This window comes from Mus caroli, unplaced genomic scaffold (assembly GCF_978045245.1).
Source record: "Mus caroli unplaced genomic scaffold, Mus_caroli_1 scaffold_4, whole genome shotgun sequence".
Taxonomy (NCBI): Eukaryota; Metazoa; Chordata; class Mammalia; order Rodentia; family Muridae; genus Mus; species Mus caroli.
Window position 1 is genome coordinate 139,838,555 of NW_028227259.1, and position 18,805 is coordinate 139,857,359.

The following is an 18,805-nucleotide window of genomic DNA, read 5'->3' on the forward strand; positions in this document are numbered from 1 at the left end:
CCTTTCCCACTACCTGTGGTGGGTGGTAGGTTACAAGGAAGGTCAAAGCCTTTAAGAACCATCATTAAAAATAGGATTTGGCCGGGCGGTGGTGGCACACGCCTTTAATCCCAGCACTTGGGAGGCAGAGGCAGGTGGATTTCTGAGTTCGAGGCCAGCCTGGTCTACAGAGTGAGTTCCAGGACAGCCAGGGCTATACAGAGAAACCCTGTCTCAAAAAACCAAAAAAAAAAAAAAAAAAAAAAAGAAAGAAAGAAAGAAAGAAAGAAAGAAAAAAGAAAAAACTAAAGTGACGGCCCTCTCACCTTGGTCCTTTCCACTCTTGCTTCCCTGATGAAGAAGGTCACTACAGGATGAACCCACGTAGAGCAGGAGCAACCGAGACCCCCTTATCACCAGACTCCATCCACCCACCAGCAGACAGCAGAGAGGTGAATCACTCCTTGAGAAGCCAGCGTAAGAAGCCAGCCAAGCCAACTGTGCCCGGCCCTAAGCGCTGACTCACGGAGTCAGAGAAAAGAACACGAGGATTATGACAGACGTGTAGCGTGAAGCAAAAGCATACTGGAGAACGGTCTTGTCAAGACACGACCTCAAGCCAGACGGGATGGCACATGCTTGAAATCCCGGCACGCAGGATGGATGTTGGGGACAAGGATCATGGGTACAGGGCGAGCCTTGTCTGCATGAGAACTTCCCTTAAAGAAAAACATTTTTAACTAATACCAAATATAAACTGAGGAGTAGGGGTGTGTCTCAGTGGAAGAGCATCACCTAATACGTATGAGGTTCTGGGTTCAATCCCACCCAGTACCACCAAAAAAAAAAAAGGGGGAAAGAATCTAAATCAGCACCCACCTGTAGTCCTAGCTTGATGGCAGTAAACACACACACACACAAACACACGCATACACACATACACAAACACACACACGCATACACACACACACACATACACACACACAGACACACACACATACACACACACGTACTCACACACACATACACACACAGACACACATACACACATACACAAACACACACACATACACACACACAAACACATACACACACACATACACACACAAACACACACAGACACACACACATATACACACAAACTCACACACATACACACACAAACGCACACACACACACATACACCCGCATATACACATACACAAACACACACACACGCATACACACACACACACATACACACACATACACACACACAGATACACATACACACATATACACATACACACACAAACGCACACAGAGACACACACACATACACACACAAACACACACACATACACACACACATACACCCGCATACACAAATACACAAACACACACACACGCATACACACACACATATACACACATACACACACACAGACACAAACACACACACAGACACACACACAAACACACACATACACACACACACACACACACACACACGGAAAAAATTGTGGAGTGCCTAGAAAAATGGCTCAGTGGTCATGAGCACCAAATGTTCTTCCAGAGGAGGAACCTAGTGTCGATTCCCAGCACCCTCATGGAAGCTCACAGCTGACTGTAGGTCTATTCCCAGAGAAGCTACTGACACCTGAGACACACAGACATACATGCAGGTAAAATATCATACACATAAGATACAAATAAGTCTTTTTTTTTTTAAGTGTTTTTAGTTGTGGGCCTGGGTCTGTGGCTCAGTTGACGGAGTGCTTTCATAGCCAGAAGTCCTGATTTACCTCCAGCACCAGGTAATCTGGGTGTGGTGGGGCACACCTGGAATTCCAATACAACAGAGGTTGAGAGAAGAGGTTAGGAGTTCAAAGGTCGTCTTTGGCTACATAGTGAGTTCGAGGCCATACAGGGCTACAAAAGACTTCAAAAAACAAACCAAACGAACACAAAAGGGCACCGTGGCTTCTGTGCTCTGAAAACAGCTCCTGCCCCAGTGGCTAACCCACAGATATGTGGTAGAAGTGCCTTCTCCTCATGACGTCTGACCCTAGAGGTACAAAGTGGCTTTCTTCCCAGGACCGGCAGAGCAGCGCCAGGAAATTCCTCGCTCCTCGAGAATCCACAGGACCGACCTCACTGTGGGCGCAGCACCCGGGGCAGGGTCAAACCCAAGGCAGCAGCTGGGCGGAGGCTTGAGGCTGAGACCAGTAGGACGCATGAGGAAGCCCCGGGATGTCAGTCGGAGGTGTCCCGGGCAGAGGTGCCAGAGTGGGGGGAATGAGTCGGAGAGAAGAGAATGAGGCGCAACGAAGCCTTTGTATGACGGAGGAGAGGCCTACGTTAACCCCACAACTTACTTCCTCTTTGTTGACTTCAAGTTACTGACTTTGGAGGTCACACCTAGGAGACACACTTCTGGGTACATCTGTGCACGAGGCTCATCTGAGCAAGGATGAGCGCTCAGAATGTGGGCAGCACCATTCCATGGACCGGGAGTCCCAGATGAAGAGAAAGCAGACAGCGGCCAGACAGCAAGCTGAGCCCAGCTTCCATCGCTGTTCTCTGACTGTGGATGGAACATGACAACTGCCTCACTTTCTTGCAGACATGCCTTCTTTGAAGTTAGGCCATGGATCTCAGAGGCTGAGTCAAGCCCAACCTCCCTGCATCTCTCTCTCTCTCTGTCTGTCTCTGTCTCTGTCTCTGTCTCTCTCTGGAACAGAGAGGTGAGAGGCAGGCTGTGCTCTGAAGAGATGGCTCTCAATTTATGATACCTGGCTCCTCCCCACTCTCATTCACCCACAGTATGTTGACCTAAATCACTTCCTGTCACCCCTATACAGTTATAGGTAAAGACCTTTCCCGTGTCTAGGGAATTAGTCCAAAGAGACTCCCACAGGGGGTTGCTGGAAAATCGCTCCGAAGGCTACTACTCTCTGAGAGACTCCTCTGGCCTCCCCCCTCCAACCTTCATGCTTTCTCCTTTCCTCATGCCCCACCCTGTGTGTCAGCCTGTCTGTCTCTGTCTGTGTGTGTGTTTGTCTGTCTGTCTGCCTCTCTGTGTCTGTCTCTTTTTGTATGTATATCTCTGTGCCCCCCCCTCTCTCTCTCTCTCTCTCTCCTATTCTCTCCCTCTAAAGCTCCCCTTCCCACCTCTGAGACTCAATCACCCCTCTGCATCCTTCTTATGCTAATGGACCCTATTGAAAGGAGTTGTGTCTGTGTCCCTTCCAAAGTGACAGCTACAGCTTTTCTTCAATTCCACTTCACCCCTTCCCTGTGGGCTAGACCTCACTCCGTGAGAGGAAACAAACCCCTCCTTCCTCCCTTCCTTCCTCCCTCCCTTCCTCCCTTCCTCCCTCCCTCCCTTCCTTCCTTAAGTTGTTACTATCATAGCATCAAGAATAATAAGGAGCAGCCTAGTGGTGGTGGTGGCACATACCTTTAATCCCAGCACTCGGAAGGCAGAAGCAGGCAGATCTCTGTAAGTTCAAGGCCAGCCTAGTCTAGATAATTCCAGGATGGCAAAGTCTGTACAGAGAAACCCTGTTTGGAAGAACCAAACAAATAGACGGAATAAAATGAAAGTAAGGAATATAGCGCCCACCAGCTTTGCAGTAGGTGACACCTGCCTTGTGGGGGTCCTTAGGTTAGGGACCAGAAGGCCTGGGGGTCAGCAGATGTCTCATCGAAGCCAAATGGAGTGAGATAGCTGGCCTATCTCTCTTCACACTGCCTCTGCCTCTTTTACTGTCTCAACCTTAGCATGGGGTTCTACTGGCCTCTGTGTGGAAGCAAGCTGTTTTGTTGAATAATGCAAGGAAAGGCTCTCTTCCCGGCACCCTGACTGTAAATAGCAGACCGTGAACATGCATCAGGAGAGTAGGCAGAGAACACAGGATTAACATTGGGGGGTCGGGGGGGGGGCTCCTCCAGGGTATAAAGGCACTTGCTGCCAAGCCTGCTGATCTGAGTTTGATCCCGAAGACCTACATGGTCCTGATGAAACGTGATGAAACCATTTCTAGATTTAGCTCAAGAATAAACCCTTAGAAACAAGAGCTGTGGTTTGTGCTGAAAGATATTTCTATCCCGGCCTCCTCTTTTGGGATTCTATTCTGTCATTTGTGTCTTTGTATCTATTTATGTGGGCACTTTCCTGGAGGTCAGAGGACAGAATACAGAAGTCTGGCTCTCTCCATACATCACGTGGATCCATGGGGTCAAACTCAGTTTCCAAGCTGTGTACCTCCCTGTATTCCTTGCCCTGTTTAAAATTCTCTCATTATTTCTATCCGGTGTCTATAACCCCTGCTGCCCCCTAGTGGTAGGTGTTATGCAAGCAAAGCTATTGTTTTTTTTCTTGGGGTGGTGGATTCAATGGGCTTATCAAATGGATGGTTTCTTGATTACATCTGATTATTTTTCAAAAGTATATGTATATACTGTATATATGTATATAATACATACATAAATATTGGGGAGGAGGAATGGGGCTGTAGTTCAGTGATAGACCTCTTAACCTTTCATGCACTAGGCTGTAGGCTGCCCAGTACTGCCAAAACTAAACATATTGAAAAAGGAATATCTTGATGTTGTCCCCTGGGGCCCAGCAAACTTGGATTCAATTTCCTGACTCTTCGCACCCGCGACTTGGTCGGGAAGCTACCTCACATGCTAAAGCACTTGTAGCTCACAAAAGATACTCTAGCTATTCACCAGAAATAGCTTTTCTCTGCAGGAAGCGCTTTTCAAGCTGCAAATGGCTAAAGCAAAGTTTAGCAAAAACATCATGGCGCACGCTCATAGCGCATGTATAGTAAGTAGCTCTAGTGTCCCTTCAATTGTCTCCTTCCCCGCCTCCTCTTACTTTATCTCCAGTCCAGCTCCAGAAAGTGCTGGCTCTGTCTTCTTGGCCAATTCAGGCAGGAAGAACCAAGTTTTAATTCTTTCTTTGCTACTGAACTGTATCACTCAGGGATCCCCCTGGACTCAGTTTCCTCTTTGGCAGAACAGAGACAAACACAAGTCTGTGTGAGAATAGGGCTCCGTGGTCCTCAAGACGTCATATCATTACAGTGAGAAGGACCCGGCTGAAAACATAGTTGAGTTGGTAGCATGCTGGAGTCCCTGGGTTCGAGCCTCATTACTGCATAAACTGAGGGAGGCGGTGCACATCTAAAATCCCTGCTTTCTGGAGATGGAGACCCAGAGTTCAGAGTCAAATTTGTGTAAAAACCAAAAGCAAGAGGAAGAAATGTTTTTCAAGGCCCCTCTCCCTCAATGAGGATCTACTAGTAGTTAATGGTTGTTGGGAGGAGAGACATTTGCTCCTGCAAGTGACTTTAATGAAACTCACTGGGTCACAAAAATTTCTAAAAAAAAGAAAAGAGAAAAAAAGAAAAGGAAAGGAAAGGAAAGAAAAGAAAAGGAAAGGAAAGGAACATGGAAGCAGAAGGGAAACTAAGATGGGAAGGCAAGAGGGGGTAATGGAGCCGCAATCAAATATGATCAAAGTACATTATACACATGTAAGAAAATGCCAAAATGAAACCATTACTTGGTATAATAAATATAGGTTGATTAAAATTTTTTATTTTTTTTAATTTTTTTTGTTTTTCGAGACAGGGTTTCTCTGTGTAGTCGTGGCTGTCCTGGAACTCACTCTGTAGCCCAGGCTGGCCTCGAACTCAGAAATCCACCTGCCTCTGCCTCCCGAGTGCTGGGATTAAAGGCGTGCGCCACCACGCCCGGCTGATTAAAATTTTTAAAGGGAGCTTTTGAGATGGCTGAGAGTAAAGGTGTTTGTATGTGCACCTCCACACCTTCTCTCACTGAGCCAAAGGCAAATAAAATCTAAAAAAAAAAAAAAAAAAAAGTGAAAAATAAAAAGGGCTAAAGAGATGACTCAGTGAGTAAAGGCACTGCTGCCAATCCTGATTACCCAAGTTCTATGCCCAGGACCCAGAGGTGGAAGGAGATGACAAACTCCTTTAAGTTTTCATCTACCCTCCACGCGCGTTGCACGCACATGTCCGTCCCTCTCTCACACTCAAACAGATGTAATCGAATATTTTTTGGTTTTGTTTGTTTGTTTGTTTGTTTGTTTTTAATTAAAAATCAAGAAGAAGGAAGCTGAGGTCTGGGCAAGAATACTCCTGAGGCAGCAGCCCGCACAACACCCGTGGGTAAGCTGGAACTACAACTCCCGGCCTCCTTTGGGCGGGTAAGGGCGGAGGGCTCCACGGGATTGGGCCTTCCCCCCATGGGGCGGTGCTTGAGGAGAGGCCAGTCTTCCGCTGTTGCCAGGGGAGACCGGCGCAAGGAGGCGGAAATTGCGGAGGGAGGCGGGGAGTGCCGAGGCGGCACGCGAGAAGGGCTCGCGGCCATGGCGGCCCTGGGCCCCGCGAGTCGCTTCTGGTGCTCGTGTCCCGAGGTGCCCTCCGCCACATTCTTCACCGCCCTGCTCTCGCTGTTGGTGTCGGGCCCCCGCCTGTTCCTGCTGCAGCCGCCTCTGGCGCCCTCGGGGCTGTCTCTGCGCTCCGAGGCCCTGCGCAACTGGCAAGGTGAGCAGAGGCGGGGCGGGGATGGCGTGCTTCCTCAGCCCGCAGACTCCCCGGTCCCTGATCTCCAGCCTCACTGCCAGCCAACCCCCGACCTCCGTGCCCACCACCATTCTCCCCACTTGGAGTGCCAGCATGTCTTGTCCAAATCATTTCCGCCAACTCCTTCTCTACCCACAATCGCCCCCTTCCATGTTACCCCAGATCCATTCATTCTTTGATCTCGAGGGTGAACACACTTCCTAAGCTATTCACGTTTTATAAACACAAACCCCATCTGCTGACGGCCCGAGCCCCACAGGAACAAACCAAACGTTTCTCACCTTTATCGTGACAGTTGTCTACTGTCACCCCAATGGATGGCTTTTCCTTTTGACGCTAGAATTTTCTGCTGCGACTTTACCTTAATCCTGACTCTTAATTCCAGCTCACAGAAGGAGCTGGTAAAGTGTTTGTTTTCTCAGAGGAGAGAAATTTCTCAAACTAATCAAGTCTGGTAATCATCCCTTTGTAAAAGACAGGATTCTTAGTCTTTGTTTCTTCCTCATTCTTTCCTGGGAAATCCCTGTTGCTTCTAACGTTAACAGAGGCCTGCGCGTTCATTTCATGTAATCCTCGCTGCGATTTCATGACAGGCCATATTAAATTGCCTGTTTACCAGAAATTGAGGTTGAATACAGAGATTCGCAGAGCTAATACATCATAATATTGAGATAGGAGCCCAGCACTTTGTTTTTAGTATGGTGATTTAAAACTAGGGCTTTGGGTATATAATCTCCACGTCTTTAGATAGATGTATACATATGTGACGCATTATTTATATGCTTGTGTGCACTCTTGTGAAGGTCAGAGGACAACCTGACCGGAGTCTTTCTCTTCTTTACCCATGTGGGTCCTGGGAATCAAACTTGGGTCTTTGGGATTGGCAGGACCTACCTCTGCCTGTTGACCCATCTCGTCAGCTACCTAAATCTTAGAGTTGTATATAGAATTTTTTCATATTTACCAGTAAAATTTCAATTTGGGACATATCCAGCAAATAACCAAACTTCTGGAGATAATTCTGACAGGATGTTATGGTTTCCTGCTTAAAGCTGAAATTTTTCTTTTCCCCTTTCGTTGGATACAGGTAGCACTTACAGTCAGCTAAATGCCAGTGTAGATAGGCACGCACTCTTTCTTTCTGGGTTTTTGTTTTTTGTTTTTGTTGTTTTGTTTATTTTTTGTTGGTTTTATTTGTTTATTTTTTGTTGGTTTTATTTGTTTGTTTTTTGTTTTCATTTTGTTTACTTTGAAACAAGGGTCTTGCTATTTATTTTCACCAGTATGGCCAGGCTTCATTATGTAGTCCAGGGTAACCTCAGATCCATGATCCTCTTGCCTCACCCTTCTGAGTACTGGAACACAGACATGCATCACCCATCACCATGCTCTCTTAACCATATTTGTCTGAGCCTGGGCTCCATGAACAGGCAGAGAAACAGTACCTTTAATCCCAGCACTGGGCAGGCGGAAGCAGGCAGCTCTCTTGAGAGTGAGGCCAGCCTGGTCTCCATAGGGAGTTCCAGGCCAACCAGGGCTATATAATAAGACCCTGTCTCAACCCCCCCCCCACACACACACACAAAAACAAAAAAGAAATTAGAGAGAGCCCTGTAAGTACCTTGCTACCAATCGTGAGAACTAGGGTCTGATCTCTGGAACCTACGTGGTGAACTTCTGAAGGTTTTTCTCTGATCATGTACTCCCATATACCCACAAATAAAGACATATAAAAATTTAACTTGGGGGCTGGTGAGATAGCTCAGTGGGTAAGAGCACCCGACTGCTCTTCCGAAGGTCCAGAGTTCAAATCCCAGCAACCACATGGTGGCTCACAACCATCCGCAACGAGATCTGGCGCCCTCTTCTGGAGTGTCTGAAGACAGCTACAGTGTACTTACATATAATAAAGAAATCTTTAAAAAAAAAAAAAAAATGGGAGGCAGAGGCAGGCAGATTTCTGAGTTCAAGGCCAGCCTGGGCTACAGAGTGAGTTCCAGGACAGCCACGGCTACACAGAGAAACCCTGTCTCGAAAAACCAAAAAAAAAAAAAATAAAGTGTGTATGTTAGCCATAACTTGTATTTGGGGGAAGCGTATAAACCAAATATGGCAGACATTTGTAGTCCCAGCACTCAAAAGGCTGAGGCAGGAAGATTGTGAGTTCGCAGCTGGTCTGGGCTACATATCAAAACCTTGTATCCCAAAAAGAGGCCAGATGTGGAGTCTTACACCTATAATCCCAGCCCCCAGGAAGCAGGAACCAGCCTGATCTACACAGCAATGTATACACCAGACAGGGCTGAATAGGGAGACCTTGTCTCACTGCAGAGAGAGAGAGAGAAAAGGGCTTTCCTTGCTACTTTATGGTATATAAATCTTGGCTGCCCCTATAAAACTGGGAAAGCACTCTTTAAGAAGACTCTTACTTAATCTATGTAATTATTAATGACAATTTTATAATTTTATGGTCGTTATAATTCATGGTTCCTTTTTTCTTCCCCCGAACAGCCTCTATGGAAGGAGAGGCCAGAATTACAGCTAAGGAGACTGCCACCCAAGAGTGTTAAGTGGGACCCTCAGCCTACCCTGAAGCTGTCACAATTAATTAACCCTCAGACTGCCTAGTGAGGTAGGTCAGTATTAAAATCTAAACAGAGGAGGGCTGGAGAGATGGCTTAGTGGTTAAGAAGAGAGCTGGCTGCTTTCAGAGGACCCAAGTTTGGTTCCCGGGACTCCACATGGCACAGCTCACAACTGCCTGTGACTCCAGCTCCAGGGGGACCCAACCCCCTCTTCTGGCCTCCACAGGTACCCACATACAAGTAGCATGCACAGATACACAACAGTAAAAACAATTTTTTAAAAGAAAACCTAGGGCTGGAGAGATGGCTCAGCGGGTAAGAGCACTGACTGCTCTTCCAGAGGTCCTGAGTTCAATTCCCAGCAACCACATGATGGCTCACAGCCACCTGTAATGAGATCTGATGCCCTCTTCTGGTGTGTCTGAAGACAGCTACAGTGTACTCATATAAATAAATAAAATAAATAAATAAGAAAACCTAAAACAGGGTTATAAAGCATTTGTCATGTGCAGAAACCACTCCAGTTTTCAAAAGGTATCTTTTTCACACCTAGAAATTGGTCTCAATAACCCCTGCCTCAGGGCTGGGAAAGGATGGAGACGACATTATATGCTCATGCTTTGAATCATGGGGATTGGTTTTGATAACCAGGACTCTAGGGCCAGGAAGGAACAGAAACTATATTATATACTTATGCCTTGAATCATGGGCACTTTCCTGTTCTGTTTTTGTGTTTTTGCTTCCTGTTGTGGTTTTTGAGACAGGATCCCATGTAGTCCAAGCTGGCTCTAAATTCCCAGTGTAGCCGAGAGTGACCTGGAACGTGTGATCTTCCTGTCTACCTCCTGAGTGCTGGCACCATAAGTGTGCAGCACCACTTCCTGTGTGAGCAGTCTACAGTGCTAGGGGTGGGCCCCAGGGCTTTGTGCACGCTAGTCAGGCTCCCTACCGACCGACGGCTTCAGTTCTCCCTTCCTAGCTGGCCTGGCACCTGGTTGCCCCTGGTTGGAACAGCTCAGCCCTGGACCACTAACCCGAACCCATCTTTAGTTTACAGGCTGGTGACCTACATCTTCGTCTACGAGAACCCAGTCTCCCTGCTCTGTGGCGCCATCATCATCTGGCGCTTTGCTGGCAACTTCGAGAGGACCGTGGGCACCGTCCGCCATTGCTTCTTCACCTTGATCTTTACGGTCTTCTCCGCCATCATCTACCTGTCATTTGAGTCTGTGTCCTCACTATCTAAGCTGGGGGAGGTGGAGGATGCCAGAGGGTTCACCCCAGTAGCTTTCGCCATGCTGGGAGTCACCTCGGTCCGCTCTCGCATGAGGCGGGCCCTGGTGTTCGGTGTGGTGGTGCCTTCAGTCCTTGTGCCGTGGTTGCTGCTGTGTGCCTCCTGGCTCATCCCTCAGACCTCCTTCCTCAGTAACGTCTCTGGCCTTTTGATTGGCCTGTCCTGTATCCTTCCTGGGAGGGGGCTGTGGGGTGTCAGGTACACAGCCTTAGGCTCTTAGACAAGCAACCTGGGCTCGGGCTCCAGCATGGAGAACCTGAGAGCCTTGGGCAGCTCTCCTCCCCTCTGGACCAGAGCTCATCTGGAAAATGCAAATACGGCTGCTTGCCCAGGCCAGCTCAGCTCAGCTCAGCTCAGCTCTTTAACAGTTTGGGCTTAATTGCAGCAGTGTGACTTTTTTTTTTTTTTTTTTGTTAACTGAGGTGTAATATATGAAACTAACCTTAGTGTAAGGTTTCGCTGGAAGAGGGCTAGGAAGATGGCTGCCTCAGTTAGGCACGCACTTGTGAGAACTTGAGGACACAAGCCATAGCCCTGGACCTTAGACTCTAATCCCTGCACTGAGGAGGTAGAGACAGGTGAGTCCCTAGTGCTCACCGGACCACCAGACTAGCCTAGTTCAGTGCGTTCCAGATCCAGTGAGAAACCCTAACACTGAGGTGGGCCTCTGGCCTCCACAGCAGTGTTGGTTGGACCAATCTGACATACCCATCACCTTGATGTCAGTGGAAGGGTCGAGAAACAGACTTGGACTTGTTGATACTTTGGTCTGTGTTTGCAGGGAGAAGAGTATCAAGCTAAGGACAGTGTGTGTGATTGACAGGCAGGACCACTGAGCTAGATCTCCGCCCTTGATTTTCTTTTTCTTTTCTTTTCTTTTTTTTTTGGCAGTCAGTCTTGCACTTTATTGTCGTTGTCATCTTAGGCCTTGACTGCATACTTGCGCATAGGATACAGCCGCTCTTTCCGCTGCTGCTTCTTGGTCTTCAGCTTCTCCTCGTGCTTGGTGAGCCGGGGGCGCATGGCTCTAGTCTTCTTGGGTCACAGGTCCAGGGGCTTGTATTTCTTGCCCTTGTAGAATTTCCTGAGGTTTTCTTTTTGAGTCTGTTTAATAACAGTGAGGACTCAGGTGATGGATTTGCAAACAACTCCGTATCTTGGAGAGCTTGGACGCGGCACCGCCTGTCACTTTGGCCACCCAAAGCTGGGACAGTTCCACCTTCAGATCGTCCAGTTGTTTCAACAGCTCCTCCTTCTTCTTGTTGCACAGGTCTCGAGCCTTAATCTTGGTCATTTCAGCGTTGTTCACAGCTGAAGCCACTTGGTTCGAGAGCGCCCTTGATTTTCTTTATCTCAGAGGAGAGTCGCTGTAAGGCTGAGGCTGGCCTCAAGCTTAGGACCCACCTCAGTCTCCTGAGCGCTAAGACTGCTGGCTCACCACCACACTTGGTGCCACACCCCAGTTACAAACTTCTTGGTGTGCACTTTCCTCTTTTTTTTCTTTATTTTACAATTTATTTATGAGTAAGTCTATGGATACGTGCACCTGCGTGCTGGTACTTGAGGAGGTCAGAAAAGGGTGGCAGGTTCCCCTAGAACAGGAGTTAGGGGTGGTGGTGAGCTCCGTGTGCATGGTGGGAACTGAACTTGGGTCCTCTAGAATAGCAATTTGCACTCTTAACTACAGAGCTATCTTTAGATCCCCGGTCCTCAAAAGGTAACTTCTTTTTGAGATGGGACCTCACTATGTAGCCCTGGATGACCTGGAACTCACTGTATAAGCCAGACTGCTCTCAAACTCCTGTCAATCTGCTACCTCCTCCTCAGTGTTGGGATTAAAGTTGTAGGTATACGCACCACACCCAGCTTGCCTCTTAGAGTTCTGAGTAAGGTAGCCTACTTGGGGCTGGAGCTGCCTGAGGCAGAGGAGTAAAGCCCTAATCTCTAGCATCCTCTGGAGTAGCTGGGACTACAGCCTTGGTCATTTTTAGGCAGGGCTGGGGATCCAACTTTGACCCTCCAGTACATCAGCCTGGTCATTGCCTACTAAGTGGCATCGCTAGCACTGCCTTCTCTGGCATTTATTAAAGATTGAGCCTCCCTAATTAGGAATTCTGAGACCCAGGTGCTTCAAAATCTGCACCGCCTTGAGTCTTAACATGACACGAACACTCTGTACCTTAGCTGTCTCTGTAAATGGAAGTCAGTGGATGCCCCCCAAGTCTGTAACTCAGGCTGCTGAGGCACAGGTGAAACCTGTGGATTTTCAAATAACCCTGTAAGCCCTGAGCTCTTTCACCCAGATTGGTTTGGATAAGGAGAACTCAACCTGTGCAGGCAGGAAACAGATGCTTGATATGGCTGCCAAGCCTGACAGCCTGAGTTCAATCCCTGGGACCTTCATGGTGGAAGGAGAGTTGATTCCAATTTCATAAAGTTGTTCTTCAAACCTCCTCACACACACACACACACACACTGTGGCACACTCATACCCATATGTACGTACATACATAGAAAGGAAGTGAAATTAATATTTGTTGAAGGGCGTATGAGATGGTTGTAGCTCTGTAGCTATGCAGGCAATAATGGACCACAGAGGTGATGACCACAGTAAGAAGATGCTTCGGGAGAAGCCACATTGAAACGTGGTGGTGGTGCATGCCTCAGAATCTCAGTGCTTGGGGGTTTGAGGCCAGACTGGGCTACGCACCTCCCTCCTCCCTCCACAAAAGGCCATATGAGGCAGGGCACCTTTGATTTGGAGCAAAAGTCTAGGACTGCACCAGTCTCTGCATAATATTAAGACTGTCTTGTGACTAACGGCTGTGGTTGGAGGGGATTCTAACACACATCACACATGGCGTTGTTCCCTGTGAGGTTCAGCTCTCTGCAGAGACTGGCACACACCTGTGCCTCCCAGGGGCCAGGTCCTTGTAGGGCATGTCAGCGGCCTCCCTCCCTCCTGCTGCCTTCAGTTTTACTTAATACACCACCTCAGATGGCCTCACCTACTGCTACTCCCTCGACCTCTCTGAGCGAGTAGCCCTGAAGCTTGATCAGAAGTTCCCCTTCAGCCTCATGAGGAGGATTCCCTTGTTCAAGTACATCTCAGGTTCTTCTGCCGAAAGAAGAGCAGCCCAGAGCCGTAGGTAAGTGATAGATTCCCTCACCGTTTAGTTGCATGGTCAGTTTCAGTGATGGGGGCAGGACCCAAGGCCTTTCGCACTTGTGTCAGGTGCTCTACTGATTTGCAACCACCCACCTTTGCCTTTGGTTTTGTAAGTCAGTGTCATAGATAGCCAGGGTTGTCTTTGAACTCCTGTCTATACATCTCTGATACCAGGCTGTAAATAGAAGCCCACAATCAGCTCTCACTCTCCTTCTAAGAGCAACTGCAGAGCCAATGAAGGTGTGGCTGGTTCACCTTGGAGGATAGAGGCGAGGAACAGGTTCTCAACTATGTGCAACTAAGGGTTGTAGTTCTAGTTCAGCATAAATTCCCCAGCCTAGAACCCCCCAGGGAGGGGCTGGGGGCGTGGCTCAGTGGTGGAACCCCTGCCTAGAATCCCCCAGGGAGGGGCTGGGGGTGTGGCTCAGTGGTGGAAACCCTGCCTAGAATCCCCCAGGGAGGGGCTGGAAGTGTGGCTCAGTGGTAGAGCCCCTGCCTAGAATCTCCCAGGGAGGGTCTGGGGGCATGGCTCAGTGGTAGAGCTCCTGCCTAGAATCCCCCAGGGAGGGGCTGGGGGCGTGGCTCAGTGGTGGAACCCCTGCCTAATTCACATGAACCCTTGGGTTCTAGCACTGCAAATCAGGAAAGAAAACCTGTGCACAAATATCTTCTGAACACTGGCTGCTGCCCTATGTGGGGGAGTTGGGGGGGCGGGGGAGGGGAAACAAGCCTGAGTGGCCAAAGACACTTGCATGTGATTCTGAGTGATCTATGGATAGGTAATAGTCTTCACACTGCTTAGTCAGCAAGCACTGTGGGTAGCACTGGGCTATGGCAGTTGGCCATGTTTAGACAGTGCTCAGTAGGTGATAGGGCAGGAGACTTGAAAGGAGAGTTTCGTGGCTCCCATATGAAAGCAGGTAAGGCTGACATTTTTTCCTGTCTGAGCTTGTTTGCTCTTAAAAACTGATAGGCAAGCCACCAGAACTTATGGGGTTTTACACTTTATAGAGGAGGCCAGAGAGGACCTATGTTCCCAGGTAGCACGGAGTCCAGGGAAGAATCTGGGGTGACCTAGGGTCTCCAGCCTACAAGTCCCCCTTTCCCATACTGCCTCAGCCACTTGTGTTATTTTCAGCTTGTGTCCCCTCCGAGACTCTACAGTCTAACACTTTCTGTCTGTGCTGCCTCCCAGAGAAGGGCCTTGCTGAGGAAGGAGGAGCTGGCTCTGCCTTTTCCACCTCTCCCAGCTCTCCGGTGCTGAACAGCCATGGAGTAGGGCAGAAGCCCCAGCTTGCACTCTCCTGGTAAAGGAGCTGTCCTGGGGACCCAGGAAACAGTTCTACTCTGAGTTACACTTGCCCCTGAGCAGCTTTGTCACCTGTGCCGGGTCTGAGCCCGGACACGTGGGCTGGGGAGTGCTCTGGGTTCCTTCTGGTCCTCATGTGGCTAATGGTGGCTGGTTGCCAAGATTGGCTGCGGTATCAGAACAGAACATGATGTTTCAGGTGTCCTAACAGGCACCAAGAACATCCTGGCAGAACACGTGTTTATTTTAGTAAGCAGCCCTGTGGGTTGTTTTGTTTACAATTGCTCTTGTTCACAAGGTTGGTCTGGCTTACAGTTTGAGTGGTTTGTTGCTATAATAAAATCTAGAGACAGTTTATTAAAAATAGAGAAAAGATACCCACAAGATGGCTTCATGGATAAGGACATCTGCCACCAAGTCTGAGAGCCTGAGGTACGTCCCTGGAACCCACACAGTAGAAGGAAAGAAAGGACCTCTGGAAGTTCTCTGCAACATCTCTCTCTCTCTCTCAATCTCTCTCTCTCTCTCTCTCTCACACACACACACACACACACACACGGAAAATAATTTTAAGAAGGCTGGGTGGGTACTATTGTAATGCACATCTTTTATTCCCAACACTAGGGAGACAGATGCAGGCAGATCTCTGTGAGTTTGAGGCCAGCCTAGTCTCCATAGAGAGTTGTACACCAAGCAAGACAATATAGTGAGATCCTGTCTCACAAGAGCAAGGGAGCGGGAGGGAGAGAGAGAGAAGCGCCCCCAGAAGCAGGAGTTGGGCTGGGATAGAAGTGGTGCTTGGTTCATACTAAGCAAGTGCTCCACTACTGAGCCATTCTCCAGCCCCAACGGGAAATGTTTGGTTGGTTGGTTTTTGGTTGGTTGGTTGGTGGTTTTTGGTTTCTTCCAGACAGGGTTTTTCTGTGTAGCCTTGGCTATCTTAGAACTCACTTTGTAGACCAGGCTGGCCTCAACTCAGAAATCTGCCTGCCTCTGCCTCCCGAGTGCTGGGATTAAAGGCATGCGCCATCACTGCCTGGCAGGAAAATAATTTTTTTAATATATATATTTTAAAGATTTATTTATATGTAAGTACACTGTAGCTGTCTTCAGACACTGGAAGAGGGCATCCCATCTCATTACAGATGGTTGTGAGCCACCATGTGGTTGCTGGGATTTGAACTCAGAACCTTCAGAAGAGCAGTCGGTGCTAAGCTGAGCCATCTCTCCAGCCTCCTGTTTTTATATTTTTAATTTTTGTTTGTTTGTGTGGCTGTTTGCATCTCTAGGTGGTGGTGTGAACCTGGGGAGTGGCGCCTAAAGGACTAGTCTCACGTAACAGCCACCTTTATTCAGGGCATCAGACCATTTATACTCTGAGTGCTGAGAAGAGCCACGTGAGTAAGGTGTCCAATCACAAGGGCAAGCCTCACGTGGTAAAAAACCGTTGTTACGTACAGCACATGACTAACAACTGAAGTGAGCTCACTTCTGTCTGCTACACGGGAGGAACATGGAAACACATTCCAGGAGCAATTCTGTTTTGAAGAAACTGAGGTCACAAGACTCTCAATGCTGTTTTCTTAGAGCTTTCTCACAGAGCTGAGAATCCTCACAGAGCAGCTTAGACTAGTGTCCATGTCTTAGTCAGGGTTTCTATTCCTGCACAAACATGAGCAAGAAGCAAGTTGGGGAGGAAAGGGTTTATTCGGCTTGCACTTCCATACTGGTGTTCATCACCAAAGGAAGTCAGGACTGGAACTCAAGCAGGTCAGGAAGTAGGAGCTGATGCAGAGGCCATGGAGGGATGTTCCTTACTGGCTTGCTTCCCCTGGCTTGCTCAGCCTGCTCTCTTATAGAACCAAGATTACCAGCCCAGAGATGGCACCACCCACAAGGGGCCTTTCTCCCTTGATCACTAATTGAGAAAATGCCTTACAGTTGGATCTCATGGAGGCATTTCCTCAACTGAAGCTCCTTTCTCTGTGATAACTCCAGCTGTGTCAAGTTGACACAAACCAGCCAGTACAGTCCAGTATGCATGAATTCCTGAATTTCATCCTGAGCACTGCACAGCCAGACATGCCTGTATTGCCCCACCATGCCTGTAATCTAAATGTTCTGAGGATACGGGTAGGAGCCACAGTTCCAGGTCATTCTTATCTACACCGGGAATTCAACGATGTCTAAGCCAGAGGAAACCCTGTCCCCCAACTCCCAAAGTCAGTCTTTCTTCTTCCTTGAATTGAAACCTGGTGCTGGCTATGGTCCCACCCCTGCTGTTACCTCAGGACTTGGCGCTGTGTACCTTGTCCCTATCAGAGAGTCACTGTCTTCTCTTATTCCTTTCCAGGCTGAACCCTGCACCTGGCTCCTACCCCACACAGAGTTGCCACCCTCATCTGACTCCAAGTTACCCTGTCACCCAGATGCAGCATGCCAGTGGCCAGAAACTGGCCTCCTGGCCTCCTGGCCACATGCCCAGCCTACCTCCATACCAGCCTGCGTCCGGCCTGTGCTATGTGCAGAACCACTTTGGTCCTAACCCCAATGCCTCCAGTGTGTACCCAGCTTCTGCAGGGACCTCCCAGGGGGTACAGCCTCCCTCCCCTATCAGCTGTCCTGGCACTGTGTATTCAGGGGTCCTGGGTACCCCAGGGGCTACAGGCTCCAAGGAGTCTTCCAAGGTAGCCATGCCCTAACCAGTCTGCAGGGGCGACTTCCACCTTGTTGGACAGAGGAAGGTTCTGAGAATTTAGGAATTATTTATTGAAGCCGGGGCATGCCAGCCTGTCATCCCAGCTGCTTGGGGGTTAAGGCCAATGGGTAAAAGGTCAAGGTCTGTCTGGGCTCCAGAGTAAATTCAAGGCCAGCCTAGGCTATGTATAACAAAACCCTGTCTCAGAATGAATAATAACGGCTGGGACTGGGGCTCTGTGGTAGAGTGCTTACTTAGCATAATTAAGGCCCTGAGTCCTCAGCTCCACAAAACAAAAAAGAATTACTAATTAGATGCCTCTGTGTGCCAGCTCTGAAGAGTACTTTGATAAATGTCCCTGTATCTGTGTCTTTTCACCTCAAGGCAGCTCTAAAAAGTAGAAACTGGGTGGTAAGACAGACCTGTAATCTCAGCCCCAGCTACACAGAGGGTTTTAGGCTAGCCCCCTGGGCAGGTATATCATGGGGTCTAGAGGCTCCAACTGCTGGGCTTCTTGATTCCTAATCCAGTGTCAAGAAGGTGTGGTTATCGACTGCCAGGGACTCTTGCCATCCTACCCATCCAGCCCTGCTCAGTGCCCATGGGTCCTTGCTTGTGTCTGGTGTGACTGTACCAGGCAATCCGTGTAACATCGTCTTCCCCGCAGCCATGGCTGATGGGACTTCTGCCTGACTGGTGACCTGCAGCAGCAGGCTGGTGATCCTCCCCGTGAGTCACCTCTGTATAAAAACCAGCCTCCAACCTGCCAGTGGTGTGTGGCGTACTGTGTTCAGTCCAGGGCAAGTGTGACACCAAAAAGCTGTGAGGAGCCTGAATCAGGTTCCAGTCTGTCGACTGCTCAGTGGTCTGCAGTGAGGACCTGATGGGCTGGGTGGGGACAGTGAAGTCAAGAGTTAATAAACCCAGAGATGGGTACAGCAAGTGAATGAGAGACTGTCTCATAAAAGAATTTTCTTTTTAGTAAAAATAAACTGAGAGCCGGGCATGGTGGCGCACGCCTTTAATCCCAGCACTCGGGAGGCAGAGGCAGGCAGATTTCTGAGGCCAGCCTGGTCTACAGAGTGAGTTCCAGGACAGCCAGGGCTACACAGAGAAACCCTGTCTCGAAAAACCAAAAAAAATAAAAAAATAAACTGAGCATGGTG

At 48.7% G+C, this 18,805-nt stretch overlaps 1 protein-coding gene and 1 pseudogene across 1 annotated transcript; one reads left to right on the plus strand and one right to left on the minus strand.

Annotated features, from left to right (window-relative positions):
• Positions 1-6,298: 6,298 nt before the first annotated feature.
• Positions 6,299-18,405, plus strand: Rhbdd2 (rhomboid domain containing 2). Its single transcript, XM_085837273.1, has 4 exons — positions 6,299-6,545; positions 10,220-10,627; positions 13,462-13,612; positions 17,295-18,405. Exons 1-4 carry the CDS (start codon positions 6,368-6,370, stop codon positions 17,641-17,643), a joined length of 1,086 nt encoding a protein of 361 aa, XP_085693399.1. The 5' UTR covers positions 6,299-6,367; the 3' UTR covers positions 17,644-18,405.
• LOC147005368 (large ribosomal subunit protein uL29 pseudogene) lies at positions 11,385-11,766 on the minus strand (annotated as a pseudogene).
• Positions 18,406-18,805: the final 400 nt, after the last annotated feature.

What these genes read in the sequence shown, in the direction of transcription:
- Rhbdd2 (XM_085837273.1), top strand. Translation starts at nt 6,368, where the DNA reads ATGGCGGCCCTGGGCCCCGCGAGTCGCTTCTGGTGCTCGTGTCCCGAG. An exon ending in GGCCCTGCGCAACTGGCAAG is followed by an intron (nt 6,546 to 10,219) that starts GTGAGCAGAGGC and finishes ACCCATCTTTAG; the next exon opens with TTTACAGGCTGGTGACCTAC. An exon ending in AGAGCAGCCCAGAGCCGTAG is followed by an intron (nt 13,613 to 17,294) that starts GTAAGTGATAGA and finishes ATTCCTTTCCAG; the next exon opens with GCTGAACCCTGCACCTGGCT.